The 27685-nt window shown below is 46.1% G+C and overlaps 1 protein-coding gene across 5 annotated transcripts in view; it reads right to left on the minus strand.

Moving 5' to 3' along the window:
* Positions 1-27685, minus strand: part of LOC138983229 (golgin subfamily A member 4-like) — a 74328-nt gene that overhangs the window by 41349 nt on the left and 5294 nt on the right. For all 5 annotated transcript variants that reach the window (XM_070356644.1, XM_070356642.1, XM_070356643.1 and 2 more), the window contains 10 exons: positions 26387-26872; positions 24983-25165; positions 24516-24683; positions 17785-23409; positions 17193-17296; positions 16611-16724; positions 5052-5172; positions 4360-4593; positions 2869-3087; positions 1519-1743 (listed from right to left, as the gene is read on the minus strand). In XM_070356644.1, the coding sequence (XP_070212745.1) occupies positions 1519-1743; positions 2869-3087; positions 4360-4593; positions 5052-5172; positions 16611-16724; positions 17193-17296; positions 17785-23409; positions 24516-24683; positions 24983-25165; positions 26387-26872 (7479 nt within the window). The remainder of the gene's footprint in view (positions 1-1518; positions 1744-2868; positions 3088-4359; positions 4594-5051; positions 5173-16610; positions 16725-17192; positions 17297-17784; positions 23410-24515; positions 24684-24982; positions 25166-26386; positions 26873-27685) is intronic.

A 27685-nucleotide genomic window follows, 5' to 3' on the forward strand; every position in this document is an offset into this window, starting at 1 on the left:
AACTGGCGAGTAGAAATGTTCATCTACTCGCCAAATGCGAGTAAAGTTGCTAAAACAAATTGATCGTTTGGCTAGCGAAGTTTGCTCTCTGGCTAGTAATTTTTTAGAATCACTAGCCAAAGGCGAGTACACCATTTGTTGGACTTTCAGGGCTAGGCAAGTGAAGGAGTATGTGAACAGAACTGACTCATTTTGACCTTGTTGCAAGCGAAAGGAAAGCTACAAACAAGTTCAACAACATTGACTGGCTTCTATTTGAAACTTGGAGATGATGATCTTGGATTGACACCCTCCCAAAGTTTCATTGAAGCTCTCTTGTCACTTCGTTCCACCAAGCTTCAATTATGCTTTGGTCGAGCGTCAATCCGCGATCATCACCTCAAAGGTCTGATGAACAAAGGGAAGTAAGCGCTCTAAATGCATACGACATGTGTAATAGAATAAGCGAGAGTTATACGGAACCAGTCTCCTGGCTCCTGAGAGAATAACAAGCATTGAAATGAATAAGCGACTTTCATCCTCGAGATCATCAACTCAAAGCTTCAAAAGGAAGCCTATTAATGTCTAAATGTTATTAGGCCCCCCCAAAAAAAATAGTCTGTTTACGGTATCCCGACCGACCCTATTTTTTCGCGTGACCCTAGACTTTTTTTTGGCATTTGGGAAAAAAAAAAGAAAAAAAAAAGTCTGTTTTTTGGCAAAATAACTTAAAACAAGAAGAGCAAACGCTCGATCGAGTCACTTTCGCAGTTCTGAATATTATATGAGGCATCAGATGGACAGGAAGAAATTGCTATTCACAACACAATGCATACCTGAAGCATACCTGTGACCTTGAAAAAGGTCAAAGGTCACCAAAGCAGACGTCAAAGTGTAGAGGTCACTGGGAGTCACGTTCACATAAAATTTGAGCCCGGTCACTTTTATAGTTTCCGAGAAAAGCCCAACGTTAAGTTGTGTGTTGCCGAACAGAAAAGGCTAGTTATCTCCCTTGTTTTTCTGATAACGTTCGTAAAAGGCTACAGATGTAAATACTTTGATGTAAAGAATAATCCTACAAAGTTTCAATCACATCCGATGAACTTTGTCAAAGATATAAAATGTCTAATTTTTCCTTTGACGCTGACCTGTGACCTTGAAAAAGGTCAAAGGTCAACGAAACCATCGTTAAAGTGTAGAGGTCATTGGAGGTCACGACTAAACAAAATATGAGCCCGATCGCTTTGATAGTTTCCGAGAAAAGTCCAACGTTAAGGTGGTGTCTACGGACGGCCGGCCGGCCGGCCGGACGGCCGGCCGGCCGGACAGACTAACACTGACCGATTACATAGAGTCACTTTTTCTCAAGTGACTCAAAAATGGTTTTTTGGAAAAAAATAAATAAATAAATAAATACCGACCTACCGACCCTATTTTATTTGCCTATGTTACCGTAAACAGACTTTTTTTTTGTGTGCCTTAATACCTGACAAATACAAAAACGACAGAATGTGACACACCCTTACAAAACCCGCTTACCTCCAGTTCATGGACGCGATCCTCCAGTCTGGCCACATTGTCCTCGTGTTCACTGCAGCGGTTGTACAGTGAACGTTCACTGTCCTCCAGACCCGTCACCTGTGAACGCAGGTTGCGCTCCGTCAGCATCAGCTCACGCAGGCGAACGTTGAGTTCATGGATGGTGGCCTTGTCCTTGCGAGTGATCTCGTGCAGCTGGTCTCTGTCCGATTCCACTTCATTGAGCTGGGAGAGAAACAAATTATTTTAAATATATTCAATCATACGTGTAAAAAATTAACTTTTCTTTGACAGATGCAGAGCTGACATTCAAATATGAAGACCAATCAGAAAGTGCATTAGCCATTTGCATATGATCTTTAGTCTGATCAAAAAGAGAGAGAGGAAAAAACAAAGGTCTTTTTTAAAAGTTACAGATAAGACTTATTTAGTCAGCTTTTCAATACAACGCAGCATTGTTTTTAAAAGCAGTCATACAATTGCTTAGATTTGTTCCCGGGAACAGACTACTTCCAATTCAGTAGGGGGGCGACTATCCTCAACCCGGCGGGTCCCCAGGTGGCGGATAGGGGAACGGCCCCCAGATATGGGGGCCAGCTGCGAATATAGAATAAGCAGTCCCGGACCAACTAGCGGTGTCTCTACCAGGACGGGGTGGGTTGGCAGATGGCACTGACTACCCTATAAATGCCCTACGTGTCCGATGACGGTTACACCATGCGGGTAAGAGCCGCATTAAAAGCTCTAGCCCCGGGGTGGGACCCCCGGTAAGAAATCCCCCATGTGTTCTCAGGGTTAGGTTTTTGAGCCAGGAACTAAGAGCGGGGTAACCCCGAAAGAAACCTAAGGGCTGAAGTCGGAGGATCTGGGCCAACAGGTGCACCTTAACCAACCACAGATCCACGCAAAAACGCAAAATAAAATGTCAACAGTCCGAAATGCACGCGACCTACAGTCCGGACTGACGATCTAACAGCGAACGACAAGAAGAAGAAGAAGACCCACTAATCCAAGACCAAAGGACAAACCAAACCCATACAAACAAACAAACAAAGGGAAAGTATAAGGAGCAATAATATATATGTCCTTTTTACAGCATCATGAACTAAAAACTGAGCGTGAAGAAAGCATGGAAGTTCTTGTCAACTTCCCAATATACACTTGTATTTTGTCTCTGAATATTGCTCTGTCACAAAATCTGCTTGCCTTGTGACTCAAACTGCATCGTTCGTTGCCTCAAGACCCCCCCTTCCCCTGTGCATTTTACACCCAGCCCTCGCCTGTTGCCTAAAGACAACCCACCCCCCCCCCCCTCCCCCCTTCTAGTATGCATTACCACCCATCCCTCACCTGTTGACGGAGATAACTCTCCAGATTCTCCAGCTCCTTGATGCGCTTGTGGAGCACGTCCTCCGGTTTCTCCAACATGGTGTCGGCGGTGGTGGTGGGGGATGAAGGGGCAGAAAGGGACTCGCCCTCCGACACCGAGCCGCTGCTTCCTAGCGGGTCCTCCCGTCGTCCTCCCACAAAGACCACGTTCACGTCCTTGTTGACGCCCAGTCCTTGCTCCTGGAAATGTGTCCAAGTTGATACATGTAATTTCTCTGGGGTGTTTTTTTCCCTTTTCTTTGGAAAAATACCGGTACTCTTCCTTCCAAATGTGGTGATGGATTTTTATTCAATCCTGAAAAGTGTACCAAGAACTCGGCGACATCTAACAATTCTGATGCCTCAACATTCAATTACTTAGCATAGTTATGAAAACATTTTGAGCAAATCATTATCGGGGTACAGTAAAACCTGTCTCTAAAGGACACCCTTGGGGTATGGTAATGGTGTCCCTATTAGACAGGTGTCCTTTCTTCACAGGTTTTACTGTATCTAAAGAGACGAATTCCAAAAATAACTCCCTTGGGTTGGTATGGGTTGTGGGAGAGTGACCTTTTCACCAGCTAGGGGTGTGAAGGAAATACGTGGAAACATGCATGTGTTTCCTTCACACTCCTCGCTAGTGATTGGCCCCTCTAGTGTTTGTACGAGGTTTTGCAAGAAAAGGTCACTCTTTCACAACCTGTACAAACCCGGCGGAATTATATCCGAAAATGGTCTATTACAGCGTACTGAATGTCCCTTGAACTTTTTCAAGTCCAATTCACCCAAAAAACGTTCCCAAAATGGCTCCTTAAATTGTACACCTTTAATGTGAGTCCAGATTGAGAAGAAAACAAATCTCACACAACCATAACACAGCCATAACACAACCATAACACAGCCATAACACAGCCATAACACAATCATAACACAGCCATAACACAGCCATAACACAGCCATAACACAGCCATAACACAGCCATAACACAGCCATAACACAGCAATAACACAACCATAACACAGCAATAACACAACCATAACACAGCCATAACACAGCCATAACACAACCATAACACAACCATAACACAGCCATAACACAACCATAACACAGCCATAACACAACCATAACACAGCCATAACACAGCCATAACACAACCATAACACAGCCATTTGAAACACACCAGTACTGAGGTGCACGAAGCGAAAGTGGGTGCCACCCAAACATGTGAGAACAAACCGCGGGGCCTGATTCTTTGAAATCATAGCAAATCTCATTTTCAGCCAATCCAACACCGTGGCTGGTTCCCAACCGGTTGGTAACTTTCCCGTGCACCTCAGTTCTGCTCTCTGTTGAGCTGCACATACCTGTAACTTGTGTTCCAAAGCGTTCCTCTCGTGGGCCAGCTCAAGCAGATGACCATAAAACAGCCATTTGAACCACACCTGCACTGAGTTTGCACTAAACACATACCTGTAACTTGTGTTCCAAAGCGTTCCTCTCGTGGGCCAGCTCAAGCTTCTCCTTGAGGTAGTGGCTGTTGAGCGCCTCGAGATCTTCCACCTTGCGGCGCCACTCCCCCTGCTCGCCCTGCAGCTTCTCCAATCGGAACTGCAGCTCCTCGCGACTGGCTGCAGTCGGCCGCGGTCTGAACGCCAGGCGTCTCTCTGCCTCATGGAGGCGCCGCTCCAGGTTGGTCTTGGCCAGCTGTGGATGAGAGAGATTGGTTGGTTGGTTGGTTGGTTGGGTGGTGATTGATTGATTGGTTGACTAGTTGATTGATAACAATGGTTTGTTGGTTGGTTTGATTGTTTGGTTGATTGATTGATTGATTGATTGATTGATTGATTGATTGATTGATTGATTGATTGATTGATTGATTTACTTATTGCTTCATTGAAGTTTATCAGTTAATCAAGACTAATAGGTCGAGGTGCTTGTCAATGATTGATACAGTTGAACCCCGCTCTTAAGACCCCCCCCCCCCCCTAAAACCCCTTAATTTAAGGCTCTCCCTTTCAAGAACCTGTTTTTTCCAGACTTCCTGTTCATAACCTCTGTTAGCTTACCCCCATTCAAAGACTCCCTCGTTTTTAAGACCTGGTTTTCTCAAGTCTTAAAAGGGGGGTTCCACAGTAATTTGCATTGTTTTCAGTTGGTCCTACCTGCAGGTCTGCCACTTGGCGTTCCAGCCATTGCTGCTTCTCCCTGTCGCTGTCTGTACGACCCTTGTCTGTGTCGCCCTGACTTCTCGATGCTGTGATTCCGCCTCCAAAACGCGACAATCTGCAAGTATAGATAGAACAAGTCACGTAAGGCGAAATTACTACATTAAGTCAAGCTGTGGAACTCACAGAATGAAACTGAACGTAGTCCGCCGCTAGTGCAAAAGGCAGTGAAAGTGACGAGCCTGTTTGGCGCGGTAGCGATTGCGCTGTGCTTCATAGCACGCTTTACTGTACCTCTCTTTGTTTTAACTTTCTGAGCGTGTTTTTAATCCAAACATATCATATCTATATGTTTTTGGAATCAGGAACCGACAAGGAATAAGATGAAATAGTTTTTAAAACGATTTCGGAAATTTAATTTTGATCATAATTTTTATATTTTTAATTTTCAGAGCTTGTTTTTAATCCAAATAATACATATGTATATGATTGTGGAATCAGAAAATGACGCAGAATAAGATAAAATTGTTTTTGGATCGTTTAATAAAAAAATAATTTTAATTACAAGTTTCCGATTTTTAATGACCAAACTCACTCATCAGTTTTTAAGCCACCAAGCTGAAATGCAATACCAAAGTCCGGCCTTCGTCGAAGATTGCTTTGCCAAAATTTCAATCAATTTAAGGGAAAAATGAGGGTGTGACAGTGCCGCCTCAACTTTTACAAAAAGCCGGATATGACGTCATCAAAGGTATTTATCGAAAAAAAGAAAAAAACGTCCGGGGATATCATACCCAGGAACTCTCATGTCAAATTTCATAAAGATCGGCCCAGTAGTTTAGTCTGAATCACTCTACACACACACACACACAGACAGACACACATACACACACACACACACACATACACCACGACCCTCGTCTCGATTCCCCCCTCTATGTTAAAACATTTAGTCAAAACTTGACTAAATGTAAAAAGTAAGCCACTGCAATGAATGCAAACAAAGCAGATAGAGAATTGGTGGGTAACAGGTTCACAAGCCGAGGTGCAGTAAATTGCAGGCACACCAAATTGCAGGAACACCATGAAAACATAGCACAGATGCTGAAACAATAGCACAACACGGTAATCTCATTAATGAGAAACAAAGAAAGATGACAAGAAAATTGAAAACGAGAATGGGGAAGAGATGTCTTTTCAACTGATGGTAAAACATATGTCGCAAGCATGCACGCATGCAGACACACACACGCACAAACATACACAACGCAACGCAACGCAGCGCAACGCAGCGCAGCGCAGCGCAGCCACGCAACGCAAGACAACAGAAAACAACACAACACAACACAGCACAGCACAGCACAGCACAGCACAGCACAGCACAGCCACACACAACACAACACAACACAACACAACACAACACAACACAACACAACACAACACAACACAACACAGCACAGCACAGCACAGCCACACACACATACACACACACACACACACACACACACACACACACACACACACACACACACACACAAACATCAAGGAAGAAGAACTCAGCAAATAATCCTACAGTAAAAACGAACGGTGGCCAACAAACAGATCAAACCTCACAGTGCTGAAGAAAAGTACACTGACCCAAACCATGTGCACCTGAAAGGGGGTGTGTGAGGGGGTGGCGGATCAACCCTTCTGCCTAATAATGCTACAGCACACAGGACAGCACACACCCCACTCTCAGCCCCCACCCACCCGGCGTCAAGTGCCTGTAAACTAATCCCACATTACAGGCGCCTGCCTGACGAATCTCTCCGGCCACCGAACAACTATAGGAACAATGCCCCGAAAAACGATCTTAGACTTATGAGCACCTGCCGTGGAAACTCCCTTTTAAGAACTCCAAAAATATAGGAAAATCAGGTCTTAAAAAGGAGGGAGTAACATTACAGAAGTTATGAACAGAAAGTCTGAGAAAACAGAGTCTTATAAGGGAGGGAGTCTTAAATTGGGGGACTTAAAGGGGGGTTCCACTGTAGCTCACACAGCGTTTCTGTCACCAAGAAGTCAACCAAGGGCTTTTCAATCCACACCAGTCACACAGAAGGAGATAGGTAACCGTCATCTTTGCTGTCTATGATAACGCTACACTTACGTCTATTCATAAGGCCAACAAACAAAAAAAGTCTGTTTACGGTATCCCGACCGACCCTATTTTTTTTTTGGCATTTGGGGGGGAAAAAAAAGTCTTTGTTTTTTGGCAAAATAACTTAAAAATATGGTTTTTTGAAGAAAAAAACAAGTCGCGTAAGGCGAAAATACAATATTTAGTCAAGTAGCTGTCGAACTCACAGTCTTCTGCTGTCAAAAACCTCGGAGTCACTCTAGACAACACCCTTTCCATGAAACAACACATCTCTTCTGTCTCTCGCACCTGCTACTTCCAACTCCGCCGCATCGCCACTATCCGCAAGTACCTCACCACAGATGCTACCGCCAAACTGGTCACTTCCACCATTCTCTCACGTCTTGACTATTGTAACTCTCTCTTGGCGGGTCTTCCCTCTTCTTCTATCTCTCGTCTCCAACGCATTCAAAATAGCTCTGCCCGTCTTGTCTTACGAAAGAAAAAGAGAGATCACATCACCCCCCTCCTAAATCAGCTCCACTGGTTGCCCGTTCCTGCCCGTATCACCTACAAAATCAACACTCTCACCTACAAATGCCTCCATGGTCTCGCCCCTGCCTATCTCTCCGACTCTCTCTCTCTCTATGTCCCTTCACGAGCACTCAGATCATCTGCTGACTCCCTCAAGCTCAACATCCCCCACACCAAACTCAAAACAGCAGGTCAACGCTCATTTTCTTTCCAAGCACCTAGCCAATGGAACACACTACCTCTCCCCCTCCGTCAACAACAGTCCCTCGAATCATTCAAATCTGCACTCAAGACATTCCTTTTTTCCAAATAATCCATGCATTCTACACTGCCCACCCCATCCCACCCTGAATAACTGTACATATTTTAATGGTTGATGGTGTGTGTGTGCTAGTGACTTTAAGTCTCCGTGTGTGTGAATGAGTGTATGTGCGCCTTGAGTCGCCTGTTGGTGAGATATGTGCGCGTTATAAATATTCGTATTATTATTATTATTATGAAACTGAACGCAATGCCATTTTTCAGCAAGACCGTATACTCGTAGCATCGTCAGTCCACCGCTCATGGCAAAGGCAGTGAAATTGACAAGAAGAGCGGGGTAGTAGTTGCGCTAAGAAGGATAGCACGCTTTTCTGTACCTCTCTTTGTTTTAACTTTCTGAGCGTGTTTTTAATCCAAACATATCATATCTATATGTTTTTGGAATCAGGAACCGACAAGGAATAAGATGAAAGTGTTTTTAAATTGATTTGGACAATTTAATTTTGATAATAATTTTTATATATTTAATTTTCAGAGCTTGTTTTTAATCCGAACATAACATATTTATATGTTTTTGGAATCAGCAAATGATGGAGAATAAGATAAACGTAAATTTGGATCGTTTTATAAATTTTTATTTTTTTTTACAATTTTCAGATTTTTAATGACCAAAGTCATTAATTAATTTTTAAGCCACCAAGCTGAAATGCAATACCGAAGTCCGGGCTTCGTCGAAGATTACTTGACCAAAATTTCAACCAATTTGGTTGAAAAATGAGGGCGTGACAGTGCCGCCTCAACTTTCACGAAAAGCCGGATATGACGTCATCAAAGACATTTATCAAAAAAATGAAAAAAACGTTCGGGGATTTCATACCCAGGAACTCTCATGTCAAATTTCATAAAGATCGGTCCAGTAGTTTAGTCTGAATCGCTCTACACACACACACACACACACACACACACACACACACACACACACACGCACAGACAGACAGACACACATACACCACGACCCTCGTCTCGATTCCCCCTCGATGTTAAAATATTTAGTCAAAACTTGACTAAATATAAAAAGAAAAGAAAAAGAAAATCCCGACCTAAAGACCCTATTTTTTTCCCCTATGTTACCGTAAACAGACTTTTTTTGGGGGCCTAACACTGGAAGGCAGCTTCAACACAGGAAACGTACAATAGTTTAGTCGCCGGTTTCATGGACTCGCAGTGGTCACATTGACAATGAAAGCTTTCACACACACACACACACACACACACACTCGCACGTACGCGCGCACATACACACACATACACATACACACACAGACACAGAAAAAGAGAGAGAACGAACGAACGAATGAACGAACGAACTTTATTACTCAAGGATGGAGATTTTAGGCTCACGCCTAGTCTTAGAGAGAGAGAGAGAGAAAGAGAGAGAGAGAGAGAGAGAGAGAGAGAGAGAGAGAGAGAGAGAGAGAGAGAGAGAGAGAAAATGTTGTTCCATCTGCCAATAATATCACGGCAAAAAAACAAAGAAACCTTACCAGAGTAACATAACCTCTTCTGACCGCCAACACAACCAAACAATATTAGACCTAATCCAAACTTCATCACACACAAAATAACCACAAGAAAACGATCAGACAGCACAATACATCATCATGGCCCCAAATCAAACACTATATACACACATACAGATCGAGGGTCAAACGCACCAGGCTACCAAGTGAACAAAAGACTGTCTAAGAAGTTCTGTCAGCGTGTTTACACAGACCAAGGCTCCACCAAGCACTGCCCGGCAAATGGTAATGCCTCTTCAACTTCTTGTCTGACACACTCTGGACTTTGCCGTGATCACCTGCGACAACTACAACTGCCGGGGTGAGAGAAGTCTGATGAGAACTTGTGTGGGTTCCGATCCTACTGGGTGAGATCGAAAAGACGTTTGAACCTCGCTAAGATACCTGCTGAAGGGGGGAGAGGGAGGGGCTGTGTGTGTGTGTACGTGCGTGCGTGCGTGTGTTTGTGTGTTTGTGTCAGAGGGAGGGAGGGAGGGAGGGAGAGAGAGAGAGACAGAGACTTAGACTTAGACTTAGACTTAGAACATTTTATTCACATAAAGGGTAGACATTTTAGGCCATAGGCTTAATCTTACAAAGTGCCCTTTACATTCACACAAACACATATTCACGCGTGCGCCCGACTAGAATCATAGAAACATCAAACACACAGTAATAACAAGGAACTTAGTCGATAAATATCGACAGGGGGCGGACAAATGGTTTACATGTGAAATGTGTGTATATGGGTGTGGTTCTGAAACAAACAAACCATGTGAACCCCCCCCCCCCCCCCCCCCCCCCCCATCCCACCGCTCGCGGGCTGAACGACTGGCGTCACATGTCGCTTCGGTCTTTTCCTGAGAAGAACACCGCGTGTACATAATACACAATTCGATCGCGTAGCACTGCCAATGCACATTTTCGCAACGAAAACCGTGCTACTGTTTCTTGTGTGTTAAATCTGAAAGCAATATAAGTGAACGAACAATTGAAAACTGATATCACGTTACTAAACTCCCAAAAGTAATAAATTACTTTTGACTGCGGTACACAATACGGCAGTCACCTCTGCGAATGCTGTCGAAGAATCTAACCGAAAGTAAACATTCTGGGAATCTACGCGCATCGGCCTTGACGCAAGTTCAATACTTAGCCAATGAGCGCGCCGCGGCGAAGTTGGCCGCTGTAAGTCTCGCAGCGCTGGCTGGCTGAGCGAGTTGCGTGTCCATCCTTTTTTGGTCCAAGCCGCACCGTAGATTATTAGTAGGTGCTTGATTTTGGTATTTTGATTTTACATAACATTAAACCTTTCTTGGGGTTCATGGTCATGGCAACAGCCATAATACTATTATATCATGTATAATATTACATTTCAGCATATTTGAATTACATGTCATCATACCAAACTGTCATACATTTTTATTCCTACATCATTCTGATTGATCACAACCAAACCTACTATCAGTGGACACATCCAAATGTAAGCGCCTGTTCTTGACAACTTTTAATCGATCTAAAAATAGCAACTTGCTGGGCCCTCTGCCGCCAACAGACACTGTTTGGCCTGTAGGTAAAATGTACAATGTATTTTCTGATTTGTGCACAAAAGCTTTATTTCTTTTTTCTTTTTTTTAACATAACAATGTTTAATGTCACTGTATGTTTAAAAGACCATGGTCATATTTGTAAAAAAAATGTTAAATTAGAAAATAAATAACATTTTGGTTCATGATTTTTCCTACACCTGTGCTAAAAATAAGAAATAAAAATGTCGGGTATATAAGTCTCTCAAATACAGCTAGGTATGAATGGCTCGGTTTGAGTTTGTTGCAGTTGACCCTGCACAATGCGACATATCATGTTTTTGTTGAACAATTTTGACGTCACCCCTCCCATAGGGTGACGTATTTCACAACTTCCTGTGTTACACAAACTCTGTGATGACCAATTTTGACGTCACCCCTCCCATAGGGTGACGGATTTCACAACTTTCTACAGATGAACAATGTTGCCTTCACCCCTCCCATAGGGTGACGGATGTCACAACTTCCTGTGTACACAAACTGATGACGTATTTCACAACAAAATGGCGCTGCCCATGGTCAACCTCTAAACTATCCGTATAGAATGGGGGCGTCCTCGCCCCCATAATAAATGAGAAAAGTAGTAGAAAATAGAGAGAGAGAGAGAGAGAGACAGAGAGAGAGAGAGAGACGGGGGGGGGGGGAGAAAGACAGAGGGGAGGTACATTGGGTGTTCCTTTTAACGTACCTTCAATCTATCTGCCTATGCGGGACCGAATCAATGTTGTTTCCTTCCTCAGTTTACATAGCGGTCTCCGTGGTTGAAACTATTTACCCTTACGTCTGTCACAGTAAAATGAAAAATGTTCTCAAAAAGCTCATATCTTTTAAAACTTGATACGTTTAATCTTGTCAACAAGCTTGCTCTCCTTTAAAAGAGTAACAATCTTGTCCGCGGACGTCCCGGAGAGCGTATGGGGGGAGGGAGGGGGGGGGGTAACGAAAGAGAAAGAGCCACCCACGCAACACACAAGTGCAACTGACGACCTATCTGTGTTTCTGTTTTCACGCGTTACTGTGACAACGCTATGCGTGTCTGACACCGTGTTATCAATCGATACGATGCCACACATCGGACTGAGACTCCCAGACAGCTCTCATCAATGTTTAATCACTGGAAACATTTCTCAGCTTTCTTCTCTTTTCAGGCTGGTCTACTTTTCTTCATTGCTTTCTCTTCAAGCTTTTTTTTTATATATTTTTTTTATAGTTATTTTGAGTTTGGAGCACCATCGGAATCTGACTGGACGGAATCTTTATTCTTAAAAGTTTTTTTCTTTCTCCACTGCGTCATTTCGAGCTATTCTTGGGTCTCTCTCTCTCTCTTGTGAGAAGCAGTGTGCGCGCGCGTGTGTGAGGCGTGCGTGCGTGCGTGCGTGTGTGTGTGTGTGCATGCGTGTGTGTTAGTGTGGATGATTGGGGTCCCCGACCGGGATGGACAAACAAATTAAGAGTTAGAACAAATGGAGACATTATGTGCTTATCGCCGCATACTGAATACTGCATTTAACTGCACCTACCTTCAAATATGTCTCACTCTCATTTTTTTCTCCATTCACAATTTCTTGATAATCACTGAATGATCCACGAAAACACAAACAAAAACAGCACACTCGTTCGAAGATTTCTTTACAAAGGGCTAGAAAGCACTTTTCTCAAACGCCACGCCTTCGTTAACAGCGAACAGGCCCACAGAAAAACCAGCTTCCTTTGCAATGTGCACTGAACTCAAAACCACATTAAAACCAACGAGGTAGCGAAAAAACTCACAGTAGAATAATCCAAAGCCCAGAGAGGAAGAGCTACAATAGCATTATCACGCCGCCAGCCCGGCACACAAGTCACAATATTGTGCATGGCCCAGCGACTGTGTCAATAATTCAGCGGCCGATTCCACAATGAACACACGCACCCCAAAACACGCACCTTACGTTGACAGTGTAACAGTACCAAGAATGTCTTGGTACATTTCCTTCGCTAGCCAAGAGTCAGTCAGTCAGCCACACGCACGCAAGTCTGAACGTGCTGGAACTACATCGGAACAGTGAAAGAGAGCCTGAGAAAGAATTCGGCCGAATACTGCTGATCCCACGCAAGCCCTAAATCGAAGATACGAAAGCTTTTGTCAACAAGCACTTTCCATTGACACAGCACGCAGAGTCTACAACGCTAGCACTGCTATACTGGGCCTGGCTGGCACTGAAATATCGATACATTCACAGCGGGATGTTTTATACTGTTGCCTGTGCACAATTCCACGCGCGCTTTCATTGACTATGAACAGGTAGACAGTTCATTATTTGTCGCGAAAGGTGCCAGCAAGATATTTTAGTTTGTGAACTTGTGGATCCAATAAAAGGAATGAAAAGGCGTCACCCCACAGGCAAACAGAAGAAAAGTCCATGCGTCGAAGAATAACAAAGTGCGCGTCTCTCTCTCTCTCTCTCTCTGTGCATAAGCACACATACGCGCAAGACTGTGTGTGTGTGTGTGTCTGTGTGTTTGTCTGTGTGTGAGTTTGTGTGCCGTGTCAGTGTGTGCGCACGCCCGCGCGTGTTTGGGCCGTTCCGTGCGTCGTGTGTGCCGAGAGAGAGAGAAACAATCTTCCTACCTTCCAATCACAGTCTAACCGAGAAGAACACACGCCTCAAGTCACAGAAATCCAATCGACCAAAAACACATCAATCAATGTCTACGCTCACAATCTCCCGTTTCACACACATGTGAGAACGTACCATCTACGAATTCCAGTCTATCTCTCACTTCTGCTTGCATCAGTCTCTCTTTCTCTCTAACGTCGGACTGCACCAGCTATTCCAGTCAAAGAAATCCAATCCACCAAAAACACACCAATCAATGTCCACGCACAGAATCTCCCGTTTCACACACAGGTGTAAACGTAGCACCAGCGAATTCCATTCTCTCTCTCACTCTCTCTCTCTCACTTCTGCTTGCACTAGCTATTATTCCAGTCAGTCCAAACAAGAGGCCCGTAAATTCTGGCCGATGTATAAGTAGACAATCACTCTGCATTCCTCAGCAGCACTCAATAATACCCACAGACACTGACACACATTCACACACACACACCTTTTTTGTTTTCACCCCACTCTCTCCCACTCGCGGCTTTCGCTGTTCGATACTTAACCACGGGAGTGTCACAAACACAGAAGCGTTGTTGTGTGACCACGCCGGGCAGAAGACGGTACCGACACAAGGGGTTAATCATGAGATCAATATAACAGAGAAGGGAGGGTCCCATTCAGCTGGTCAGGGGGGGAGCAGGTGAAAAGTCTACACAAGAGTAGGAGAGTGTCGGGGGTACTTTTATTGCTGGACACAGTCAGTGCAACCCCTCCCCACTTACCTTGTCGCCCCTGCCCACTTCAATCTTATCCCCCACTTCTGTCATAGCCACAGGTAACTGTGTGCCGTTATACAAAATACCGAAGCAATGTATGTCTAATTCTGTGCTGTTTTAATCGCAGGCCCGATAATCTAAAAAACTGACCATAACCAACTGTTATCCACCACAGGCACACGAAAATACGTTGTGCATTCTATGTTCTACACTGCTATTCATGTGTATGTGACTCGTAGTGATGACGCCTTTTCCTGTGCCTGTGTTTTTCTGTTATATGATGCCTTGCGTTTTCCATATGAACACTCTGGTATTTTTTCAGTTATGCTTGCAAGAGCTGAGTTGCAAGAGCTGAGTTGCCTGAGTGAGTGAGACGAAAACAGCAGTGTTGTAGCTGCGGGTTCTATGTGCGCGTGACAGTGAGGGTGGGAACAGTGCAGGTCAGGCTTCTTGTTAACTTATCAAGTGTCCCAGACTATGACACTTCATGGGTTATAAGACCCTAAACTGGGCAAGGTCGTCATTTACATAAGGGCTTTTGCCTCTCTCTCTCTCTCTCTCTCTCTCCCTCTCTCTCTCTCTCTCTCTTTCTCTCTCTCTCTCTCTCTCTTCTCTCTCTCTCTCTCTCTCTCTCTCTCTCTCTCTCTCTCTCTCTCTCTCTCTCTCTCTCACACACACACACACACACACACACACACAAACTGACTGACTACGTGACTGATTGTAGGTGTACTTATTTAAACTGCAATATTGTTATAGTATCTACAAAACAGGGACCACTTCTGCAGGTGACAAACCAGAAGAGCATCCTTTCATTGACAAAGGGCAGAAAAAGACATTTACACTGTGTTAGACCGATTGAGTCAGACACAAACATCTTTATAAAAAAAACAATCATATAGAAAACAAATCGTCATCTTAAAACTGGATGACACACTATACAACACATAGAAAGACACACACCCTCTCAGACACACCCACACAATCCTCCGAAAGCGGCGTATGGCTGCCTTAATGGCGGGGTAAAAACGGTCATACACGTAAAATTCCACTCGTGCAAAAAACACGAGTGTACGTGGGAGTTTCAGCCCACGAACGCAGAAGAAGACACCCACACAAAACACCGCCACACATGCACACACACACACCCTCAGACACACCCACACAAAACACCGCCACACATGCTCACACACTCACAGACACACCCACACAAAACACCGCCACACATGCACACACACACACACACCCTCACAGACACACCCACACAAAACACCGCCACACATGCACACACACACACACACACCCTCACAGACACACCCTCACAGACACACCTACACTAAACACCACCACACATACACACACACAGCCACACACACACCCTCACAGACACACCCTCACAGACACACCCACACAAAACACCGCCACACATGCACACACACACACACACACACACACACACACACACACAAAACACCGCCACACATGCACACACACACACACCCTCTCAGACACACCCACACAAAACACCGCCACACATGCACACACACACGCAGCCACACACACCCACACACACCCTCACAGACACACCCTCACAGACACACCTACACTAAACACCACCACACATACACACACACAGCCACACACACACCCTCACAGACACACCATCACAGACACACCCACACAAAACACCGCCACACATGCACACACACACACACACACACACCCACACAAAACACTGCCACACATGCACACACACACACACCCTCACAGACACCCCCACACAAAACACCGCCACACATGCGGACACACACACACCCACACAAAACACCACCACACAAAACACCACCACACATGCACACACACACACAGCCACACACACACACCCTCACAGACACCCCCACACATAAAACCGCCACACATGCACACACACATGCAGCCACACACACACCCTCACAGACACACCCACACAAAACACCGCCCCCCCCCACACACACACAAACACTCCGAAAAATGCATGCTGAAACAAAAGACGATACTGAAGATTCAGCCAATCTATGGATAGAACCATTAAGTACAATCTCACCTGGACTGTATTCAGCCGATCTATAGACAGAACCAACAATTCTCACTGACCTGGACTGTAAGCTGAGGCGACGGTCTGTCTCTGGTCTGCGAGCACCCAGAGTTGTGGTTCCTGCACCGCTCTTTGCCTTGGACAGCTCTTCTTCCGTCTGTTTCAAAGCAGACCTGAAAGCCACCAATGAAAAGGTTCATACAATAACTCTGCAATCTGCAGTTAAGTTCTATGCTGTTCACCTTCAGCAGTCACTTCCCTATGTTAATTTTTGAGCATGTTTGTGATCAAACCAAAACTTATTTTATCGTATTCTTTATTATTTACCGATTCCAAAAATATATAGATTAGTTATGTTTGAATTAAAAACAAGCTCAGAAAGTTAAAAAGAATACAGAAAAGCGCGCTTTCCAGTTAAGCGCAATTGCTGCTGGGCTATAATGGCTTGTCAATTTCTGTACGAAAGGGTCAGCGATTTCCTTGCCACGGGATATTGACGAATCTATATTGTCTTGGTGAAAAAATGCAGTGCGTTCAATTTCATTCTGTGAGTTCCACAGATTGACTAAATTATTGATTTCACATAAAGCAACTTGTTTGATTCTGCAACTGTGACGGTTCAAGCTATGAGTGGAATGTACCTGAGGTTGTGCTCTGTCTCCATGAGGTGTGAGACCTGTTTCTGCAGGTCAGCCTGTGACGTCAGCAGTTCCAGCAACTCCTGGTGCAGTGACCAGGCCGGACTCTGAAAAGTACAAAGCCCGCACTTTAATTTGATTGAGTTTGAGAGGGTGTAATGGATATTATGTTTTTAAAGTTTTGTTGTTGTTGCCTAATCTGAAGTCCTATGAGAAAAGACTCTCTCTCTCTCTCTCTCTCTCTCTCTCTCTCTCTCTCTCTCTCTCTCTCTCTCTCTCTCTCTCTCTCTCTCTCTCTCTCTCTCTCTCTCACACACACACACACGCACGAACACACACGTATAATTTAGACCGATGTAAGACACAGATGTAAAGTGTGCACATCTTCCATTCAAATAGATCTCATACACACACACAGACATACACACAGAGAAAAGCACTGATGCACGCACGAACAAACGCACACACACACACACACACACACACACACACACACACACACACACACACACACACACACGCACGCACGCACACACACACACGCACGCACACATACACACACTCACAGAGAAAAGCACTGGACACACTGACTGACCTGCGTGTGAATGGTGTGCTGGATGGTTTCGATCTTCTGCTCCAGAGTGTGCACGCTGCGAGTCCTGACCACGGTGACGACCTCCTGCACCGCCCCCTCCGCCTCCGACAGGCTCTTCTCCAGCTCTCCCACCTTGGCCTGCAGACGCGAGATCTCCGCCTGTAGCTGCAGAACATCAGCTGACTGCTTCTCTGCCGACACTTTCCTCTCCACTCCTTGATGACCACTGCTTGTGGATTGGTCTGAGCGAGCCTGGAGATCCTGCACCTGAGCTTTGAGAGAGGCGTTCTCTTTGAGAGCTTCGTGTAGCGAGAGGACTTTAAGAGGTTGTGAGAGACCTGAGTGAACACCGCTTGAGTCTGAGTCGCCCTGTTCTTCTTGTTCAGAGGTAACGCTGCCAGGAGCAGACTGTACACCTCCTACCATACCTTGGTGGGCTTCAGCCAGCTCCTTTTCAAGCTCGCTGATCTTGGCTAGAAGAGACTCCTCACGGTTGGAAGACTCTGAGTTCTGAGCACCGTGTGGGGAAGACTGCACCATTTGTATGGAAGAGTTTGAACACACTTGTGGCTCTGACAGTTTCTGATGAGTGGGTGTAGAGACAGTGGCTCCTCGTGGAAGCGTGGAGAGCTGAGTTGAAGCCTTAGACAGCTGGATGGTGGATTCTGAGGACAAGTCCCCTGACAGTTGCATGCAGCGTGACTCGGCCTGCTGCAGATGGAGCAGCACCTTGGAGTGTTGCTCTTTGAGGCCAGAGTTCTCATGCTTGAGGCCGGAATTCTCGTGCTCCAGTTCCTTGTAACGCTCACACACGTCCTCCATCTCTTCCTTCAGCACCTGGATCTGCTGCCGCAGGTCGCTGTCCTGTTGCGTCTGGGCGTCAAGCTCCTTCTCCGTCTGCCTCTCGCAATCCTCCAGGGCGGAGAGCTTCTCTTCGTACTCTGAGCGCACGGTCTGAAGCTTGGTCTGCACCAGTCTCAGCTCCTTCTGAGCGTCCTTCAGCTGCCTCTGCTCCGTTTCCACCTGGTGGGCCAAGCTTTCGTTCATGGTTTTCTCCGTGCTTAACTGGGTCTTGAGTGAATCCACGGTCTGAGAGAGAGTGGAGTTCTCTAGGGTGAGGTCGGCCAGCTTCTCCTTAAGATCGTCTTCCTGTTGCAGGAGTACAGACAGCTCCTCCTCTAGCTCATCGGCTGCCTTGGCTCTGTGTCGTGAACGGTCGATCTGCGTGCGGAGCGTGACCTCGTTCTCCTCCAGCTCCATCACTCTCTCCATCAGCCGGTCTTCAGCCTGCTCCAGCAGTCGCAGCTTCTCCGTCATCTGCTTGCGCTCCGTCTCCCCCACAGTGGCATGCTCCACGCTGGTAGACAGCTTCTGATTGGCAGATTCCAGGTTGGTAGAGAGCGTGTGATTGGCTGATTCCAGCTCCTGCACCCTTGCGAACAGTTCAGGTACTTTGGCGGTGTTAGCTTCCTGTAGATCGTCTGTCTCAACACAAGCATCTACGCTGCTGACGGACGACTGTCTGACTAGGGTCATGTCTTCTCCACCAGCCTCTGTCTGCGTCTGTCGCTCGCATAGGTCTTTGTGCCGTGAAGCCTGTCTGGCTGACACCAGTTCTTCACTGAGCTGCTGCTCCCTCTCCTCGAGGTCCATTATTCTAGACATGAACCTGCTCTCTGCGTCTTGCAGCACTGTCAGCTTGTCCTGCACAGCGTGATGCTCAGCCTCCGTGGCTCCCATGTCCCAGTCTGTCTGTGCGTCTCTGCTACACATCTCTTTGCTCAAGTCTAATTCTATCTTGTCCATTTCTACACGGTTGTTTTCCAGTTGCCCCTCGAGATTTTCATTGAGCGTCGTCAGTTCAGCTAATCTGCCCTTCAGAGTTTCCTTCTCTGCTTCCATGTTCTTCAGTTCCTGAGTGAGTGTGTTGAGTTTGGACTGAACGTCTGTGCGGGATAGCTGAATATCAGCCACACTCTTTCTCAGAGCGTCAAGTTCCTCAGCGTCCTCTCTGGCTCGCTCCTCCTGCTTATCGACCTGCAGGTTGAGAGATTCGTTCTGCTGCTTCATGCACTCCAGCTCCTCCTTGAGATCCGAGTTCTCCCTTTCCAGCGGCACGATGACGGTCCGCTCAATATCCGTTATCTGTTCGAGCAACTCCTTCTCCCGCTTCTCGAGGTCCTGGAGCTTCTGGCACATGTGGCTGTGGTCGTCTTGGCGACGTCCCATCTGGGTCTCCAGAGACGCGACCCTATCCTGCAGGGCCTTCTCTCTCTGTCGCACGCTCTCCATCTCCCTGTCTTTCTCCGCCGCCTGGGACGTCACCTGCTGCTGGCTGTGAGACACCAGGTCGACCTTCACTCTCTCAATCTCTTCCTCTTTCTCCACTGCCACCCTTTCCAGCTGGGTGACCCTTTCCTGCTTGACTGTAGCGTCATGCGATGCTTGGCTCAGTCTGTCATCAAGGTCCTGCTTGGCGCTTCGCTCAGCAGCCACTTCAGCTTTCAGTGACTCCTCGCTTTTGTTCAGCTGGTGGATCTGGCTTTCCAGTCCTTCAGTTGTCTCTGTGGACTTTTCTAGTTCACTGCGAAGCCGTTCAACCTCTTCAAGAGCTGACAGCTTCTCATCCTTCAAAGAACCGATCTGAGATTCCAGTTCCACCATATTCTTCTTCTCTCTTTCCAACAGGTCTTGAAGTTCCTGCTCCTGAGCTTCGTGGGTCCTAAGTTCTGCTGTGACTTTAGCCAGTTCTTCCCTAAGAGATTTGGTGAGTGATGTGAGTTCAGAGACATTGTCTTGCAACCGGGCATTAAGCACATGGCTGTCAGACAAGTCTGTCTGCACTTTGAGCAAAGCCGTTTCAAGGTCTTGCTTCTCTTGGATGGTTTCTGCGAAGCTCTGCTTCTGCGTGTCCAGGTTCTTGGTGTTGGCATGAAGCTCCGCCTCCACTTGAGACACTCTGGCCTTCAGCATGACCTCCTGTTGCAGCAAGGTGTCAGCCTGTGTTGAACTCTTCTCCTCGTCATGTTGCAGCTCTGAAAGCTTGCCCTGCAGGGTCTGGGCCTCGGAACTAGCCTTGTGCAGGGCCGACTCCAGCCTGGTCATCTCCTCCGACTGCTTCTCTATGGTCTGCTTCAAAGAATGCACGTCAGCTTCAAGGCTGGACTGCTTGTCCTCAGCTGAATACTTTTCCTGCTCAGTGTCTTTCAGTTTGCTCTGCATGCTGGCAACAGCGCGTTTCATCTCCTCCTCTTTTTCCGCGTGGAGACTGTGGAAGTCCGTTTCTAGTATGGACAGCTCACCGGTGAGGTGCTTCTCACGGTCTTTGAGGTTCTCAATCTTAGAGAGAAGTTCATTCTTGTTGGATTCTAATTTTTCGATGACTGCATCCTTCTCCAGCAACTCCTTTCTCAAGTTTTCGCACTCAACGTCCAGGGAAGAGCAAGCCTGTTGAAACTCGCTTTCTCTCGCCGACAATTTTGTTTGGAAGTTCTCGTCTTGCTCCCTGAGTCTGGCCTCCAGTTCCGAGTCTTTTGAGGTAGTTTCTGATTGCAAACGTTCCTTTTCTGCTTCCAGCACTTCTTTGCTTTCCGTTACAGCATTCAGTCTATTTCTTTCTTGTTCTAACTCACTCTGGACTTGTTCCAGCTGCCTGGAAGACTCTGCTAGTTTGGATTCAACCTGAGAAAGCTCAGATTTCGTTGTGGTTAGCTCACCCTCTAGGGATGATATCCTGTCAGTGGAAGACTTTTGTTTTGATTCAAGCTCCGTCTGAAGATGAGACACACGCTCAGAAACGACCACATCTTTGTCAGATAGCTGTTGCTCAAGACTGGACATATGAGCGTCTTTTTTGCCCACTTGTGTGAGAAGCTCAGAGATTGTGGAAGACATTTCAACGATTCTCTCCTCTATCTGCGCAATGTGACTGTCTTTGGCGGTGATACTGTGTTGAGCTTTTTCTAACCTGTCAGAATGTTCACTGTCTTTAGTTTTAAGCTGCTTTTCAAGGTCCCTGATTTGGCCTGCTTTGTCTTGCAACTGAGCCTCAAGATCTTGCACATGTGAATCTTTGTCCCTCGCCTGTGTTTCAAGACGACTGATGCGAGAATCTCTGTCGCTGAGTTTATTGTCGACTTCACACAAGCCTTTGTCTTTTGTCAACACGTCTTCCTCTAGCTGAGCAAGGTGTGAACGCTTCTCACTCACCTCCTTCTCAAGCTGGCAAATCTGAGAATCCTTCTCTTCCATGTCTTTTTCCTGCTGGCTAATCTGTGACATTTTTTCACCGAGATTTTGTTCCAGTTCACTGATTTGTGATGCTTTCTTCCTCAGATCTTCTTCCAGTTCACCGATGCGATTGTCCTTTTCGCCAAACTTCTCTTTCATGAGGTTAAACTCGGTCAGATCTTGTTCCGCTTCAGAAATGTGAGATTCCATCTTGCTCAGCTTCGTTTCCAGCTCACTGATAAAAGACACTTTTTCTTTCAGCGTTCTCTCTAAATCACTCACACTTGTCTGCTGTTCGCTCAACTCTTTCTCCATGTCACTCACCCGAGATTCTCTCTCACTCAGATCCTTTTCAAGCTTGCTAACATGTGAATCTTTGTCACTCAACTTTTTCTCCACCACACCGATCTGCGCGACTCTTTCACTCAGATCCTTTTCAAGCTTGCTAACATGTAAATCTTTTTCACTCAAGCTTTTCTCCAGCACACTTATCTGCGAAGCTTTTTCACTCAGATCTCTCTCAAGTTCGCTGATTCTGCTGTCCTTTGCGCTCAGATTTTTCTCAAGCTCACTACCTTCTGCGTCCCTACTGCTCATCACACGGTCAAGCTCACTGATCTTGGCGTCTCTCTCGCTCAGCTCTCTCTCCAGCTCAGAAACGCTGGTGTTCTTCTCGCTCAACTCTCTCTCCAGCTCAGAAATGCTGGTGTCTTTTTCGCTCAACTCTTTCTCCAGCTCAGATATGCTGGCCTTCTTTTCGCTCAATGCTCTCTCCAGCTCAGAAATGCTAGCGTCCTTTTCGCTCAACTCTCTCTCCAGCTGAGACATGGAGGCGTCTTTGTCAGACAGCTCCTTGTCGTGGTTGGCGATAGTTCTGTCCCTCTCTGCCAGGCTGCTCTCCAGGGCAGAGGTCTTGCGGTTGAAGTCTTTTTCCTTCTCAGCGAACGTTTCATCGAGGATGGCGACTCTCTGGCTATGTTCTTTTTCCTTGGCTTCCAGCGACGCTTCCATGTGGGCCACCTGCTCCCCGAGGGACATGACGGCCTCTTCGTACTGCCTGTCCTGTTCTGCCTGCGAGGACTGGGCCTCCGTAAGGCTGGACTCCAGCGCGGTGACTTTTTCCCTGTACGCTCCCTCGATCTGGAGGAATTTGGTCTCCAGGGATGCCACCTTGCGACACCGCTCGTCTTTCTCCGCCAGCTTTTTCTCCATGTCGGAGATCTTGGTCTTGTGCTCCTTGACCTGGTCCATGAGGCCCGAGATGCGCACGTACAGCCCGTTCTCCTTGTCGGCCTGTTTCTTCGTCTTCTCCATCAGTTCCTCCTCGTGTTTTTCCAGCTCTCGTATCCGGGCGTTGCCTTTGTGTTCCTTCTGCTTGAGCGTTTTCATCTCAACCTGCAAATCACAAATAAGAACTTCTTAATGACTCGGACTTTCATAGAAATGGCATCACCTCATACTAATATCTGTGGCAACAGGTTAAGTCTTCTTACAACGATTTGACTCCTTACTTTCACACATTAACGACCATCATCTTAGTAAGCGGGTAAGAGGTTCCTTCTACCTAATATTTCCCACTAGTTTTATTCTCTGCCAAGCATGAAAGATCATCCCAAGAATACTCTTGCTTTTAATGATTCAAACTTTCCCACATTGTAGGCCAGCCACTAGCGAGGGGTGTGTCCAAAACACATGGACAAGGAGCATGTGTAGACAGCTTGCCTCACTAAAAACAAGAGTATTCACTCTTTTACAACCCATACAAACCCGACAGACTTATTTTCGGAATTCGTCAATGAAGTCAGTGTTTCACAAGGACAGCGGTGGCTCTATTTACACTAGCCTTCAGTAGCAACAGTACGAAGTAACACTGACCTCCAACTAGCGATTTTCTCCTTGAGGCGCCTCTCAGTCTCCTCCCTCCTTTTTAAAACCTTTTTTTCTCAGATTGTATGTTCATAACCTCTGCAAATTACCATCCCTTGTAAGACTCCCTCTCTTTTAAGTCCCCATTTTATTAGAATTTTTGAAGGGAGGTTCGACTGTTACACTGACTTCCAACGTAACGATTTTCCCCTTGAAATGCCTACCCTCAACTTAAGACTACCTCCCTTTTAGGACCTGATTATCTCAGATTTTTTAAGGTCTTAAAAGTGTTTTTTTGTTTTGTTTGCTTAACGCCCAGCCGACCACGAAGGGCCATATCAGGGCGGTGCTGCTTTGACATATAACGTGCGCCACACACAAGACAGAAGTCGCAGCACATGCTTCATGTCTCACCCAGTCACATTATTCTGACACCGGACCAACCAGTCCTAGCACTAACTCCATAATGCCAGACGCCAGGCGGAGCAGCCACTAGATTGCCAATTTTAAAGTCTTAGGTATGACCTGGCCGGGGTTCGAACCCACGACCTCCCGATCACGGGGCGGACGCCTTACCACTAGACCAACCATGCCGGTTTAAAAGGGGGGTTACCACCGTACAAAGTAAGACTGACCTCCAACGTAACGATTTTCCCCTTAAGGCGCCTCTCGGTCTCCTCCAGCCGCTCCTGCAGCGTCTCTTCCTGGGACTCCATGGTCTCCAGCTGGTCCAGCAGGGACTCCTGGGACGTGCGCAGCTCGTGGATCTTGTCCTGGTACTTGAGCATCTTCTCCACCGTCACCTGGTCAAACAGGTAGAACACGACTTGGTGAGACAGTGCATGCAAAGACTTCAATTAAAACAACACAAATGTCAGTTAATGGAGAGTTTAATTTTTGTTAAAAGAAGACACTCACATTGTCAGCCACAGCAGTCCAGACACAAGAAAACAGAGCTACATCTGTCGAGCCAGCCGACGTTGGCCTTTATGAGCTAAAAGATGTTGGCCTTTATGAGCTAAGTTACAAAGCCACTTTTGTGTGTGCTGGTTCTATACCCTGTCACAGCTAGCACTGCATACACACACGTGCGCTGCCTTACCTCTGAGCACTCATAGAGAGCCAGCTTGGCCCTCAGCTCTCTCTCCGTCATCTCCATCTCGGCCAGCGTCTCGCTCAGCTTGATCTCGTTCTCCTTCATCTTGGCCACGCGCTCCTGCAGGTTGGCGATCTTGGTGTTCTTCTCCTCCTTCACGTAGCTCAGCTGGCGCTTCAGTGTGAACAACTGCACACACACACACACACACATGTCTACGTCAGATTTGCCTTCAGTGTGAACACCTGCACACACACACACATGTCTACGTCAGATTTGCCTTCAGTGTGAACACCTGCACACACACACACGTCTATGTCAGATTTGCCTTCAGCGTCACACACACATGTCTATGTCAGATTTGCCTTCAGTGTGAACACCTGCACACACACACATGTCTATGTCAGATTTGCCGTCAGCGTGAACATGTGCACAAACACACATGACTGTGTAAGATTTGGCTTCACTTGTACACCTATGATTCATAATCGCTTGTTTATTTCAATAAAAGATGTTTGGTGGCTTGTTGTCAGACCAGCTTTTTTGTCGGTCCGAAGGTAGCATAGCGTCTTCTGTTTCATCTTTATCGACCAAGGCTGGAGGCTGAGGTTAATAAAGATGAAACAGAAGGTGATAAGTTTTTGAGTTCTGAAAAGTATGCAGCTGTTTGCTGGCAATTGTTATACATCAAGAAGTGACACGAAGAAAACCTGTTTTTGAGCTACAACCACACCAACCCTCCCTGAACACCCTCTAACCACCATTACTCAGGACCAAAGCCACCATTAATTAAACATTTATCAATTTACATGGGTGTGTATTTCTTTTAGGCCACAAAAAAAAAAGTCTGTTTACGGTAACATAGGCCAAAAAAATAGGGTCGGTAGGTCGGGATTTTTTTATTTAAATTGTTTGTTTTTTTCAAAAAACCATATTTTTTTAAGTTATTTTGCCAAAAAACAAGATTTTTTTTTTTTTTTTTTTCCCAAATGCCCAAAAAAAGTCTAGGGTCGCGCGAAAAAAATAGGGTCGGTCGGGATACCGTAAACAGACTATTTTTTTTTTTTCCTTATCAATGACAACAAGTGGCACAGCTCACTCTAAACAATTGGTACAATAAATAAATGGACAACTGTGTACATCAAAGCAAGGCATAGTGCCGAAATAAACCCATGGAAGTGACCCCATATACTGAAAAAAGAGCGACCATTTGAAATTCACTCAGTGAGTCGGAGAACCCTGTACGGGGCTTATAAGAAGAGCGACGCTTTGAGATTCATTCAGTGAGACTGTGAACCTCAAAGAGAGCTGGCTAAATGTGAGTGATGTCACATACTTAAAGAAGCGCAACCCTTTGATATTCACTCAGTCGGACAGTGAACCTCGCACGGTAATTGCCTAAAAGCTCACCTCCTTCTTAGGAGCCTCATCGCCGGAGTCTTCATCAGATAAGGGATTTTCGCCGAGCGGCCTGGCCTTGGACGCCGGGGACGAAGCTGACAGCTCCTCGGCCAGGGAACCCTGGGAAGGCCCGGCGTTGATGACCACAAAGTCGTCAGCCTCAGACAGCTTGGACTTCAGGTCCTGGTTGATGCCGTCCAGGATGTGAATCTTCTGCTCCAGAGAAGAGATGCGGTTCGAGTCTTCATCTGCCACGCGCCGCCAGTTTTCCCGCAGGATCTCCTCGTTCTCCTCCAGCTCGTTGTTACGTTCCCGCAAGTGCTGGATCTCCCGTTCGGCAGCTGCCAGCTTATCCTTCCAGACCGGGATGGGGTGGTCCGCGCCGTTGGTGGGGCTGTCGCGGGACTGGAGCTGCTCTCTGAGGGATTTCTCCAGGGCTTCCAGCTCAGCGATATGCTGGGAGGACTGGGCTTCCACCTTCTCCAGGAACTCCACCTGAAGGAAGAGGAATGATTTTTTAGTGATGGTATTAACACCTGCAATATATTGATTTTCTAGTCATGGCTTAGACACCAGCAGTATGATTTCCTTGTCATGGCTTTGACACCAGCAGTATAATGATTTCCTAGTCATGGCTTTGACACCAGCAGTATAATGATTTCCTAGTCATGGCTTAGACACCAGCAGTATAATGATTTCCTAGTCATGGCTTTGACACCAGCAGTATAATGATTTCCTAGTCATGGCTTTGACACCAGCAGTATAATGATTTCCTAGTCATGGCTTAGACACCAGCAGTATAATGATTTCCTAGTCATGGCTTTGACACCAGCAGTATAATGATTTCCTAGTCATGGCTTAGACACCAGCAGTATAATGATTTCCTTGTCATGGCTTAGACACCAGCAGTATAATGATTTCCTTGTCATGGCTTAGACACCAGCAGTATAATGATTTTCTAGTCATGGCTTAGACACCAGCAGTATAATGATTTCTTAACGATGGCTATAACATTAGCAGCATAATGATTTCATAATGATAGCATTAACACCAGCAGTATAAGGATTTCTAAGTGATAGCATTAACACCAGCAGTATAATGATTTCTAAGTGATAGCATTAACACCTGCAATTTAATGATTTCTAAGTGATGGCGTTAACACTAACATTTCTATTTCTTAGTGATGGCTCACAGTATAAATTCAGTAGCTAATGAGCAAGTGTTTGAATTATACTATATAAACACTGCTTAGTGAAACTCTATCAAAGCACGGTTCTTCAAGACCCAAAACCTGTTGTTCCTAAATCA

This window comes from Littorina saxatilis, linkage group LG12 (genome assembly GCF_037325665.1).
Source record: "Littorina saxatilis isolate snail1 linkage group LG12, US_GU_Lsax_2.0, whole genome shotgun sequence".
Classification (NCBI taxonomy): Eukaryota; Metazoa; Mollusca; class Gastropoda; order Littorinimorpha; family Littorinidae; genus Littorina; species Littorina saxatilis.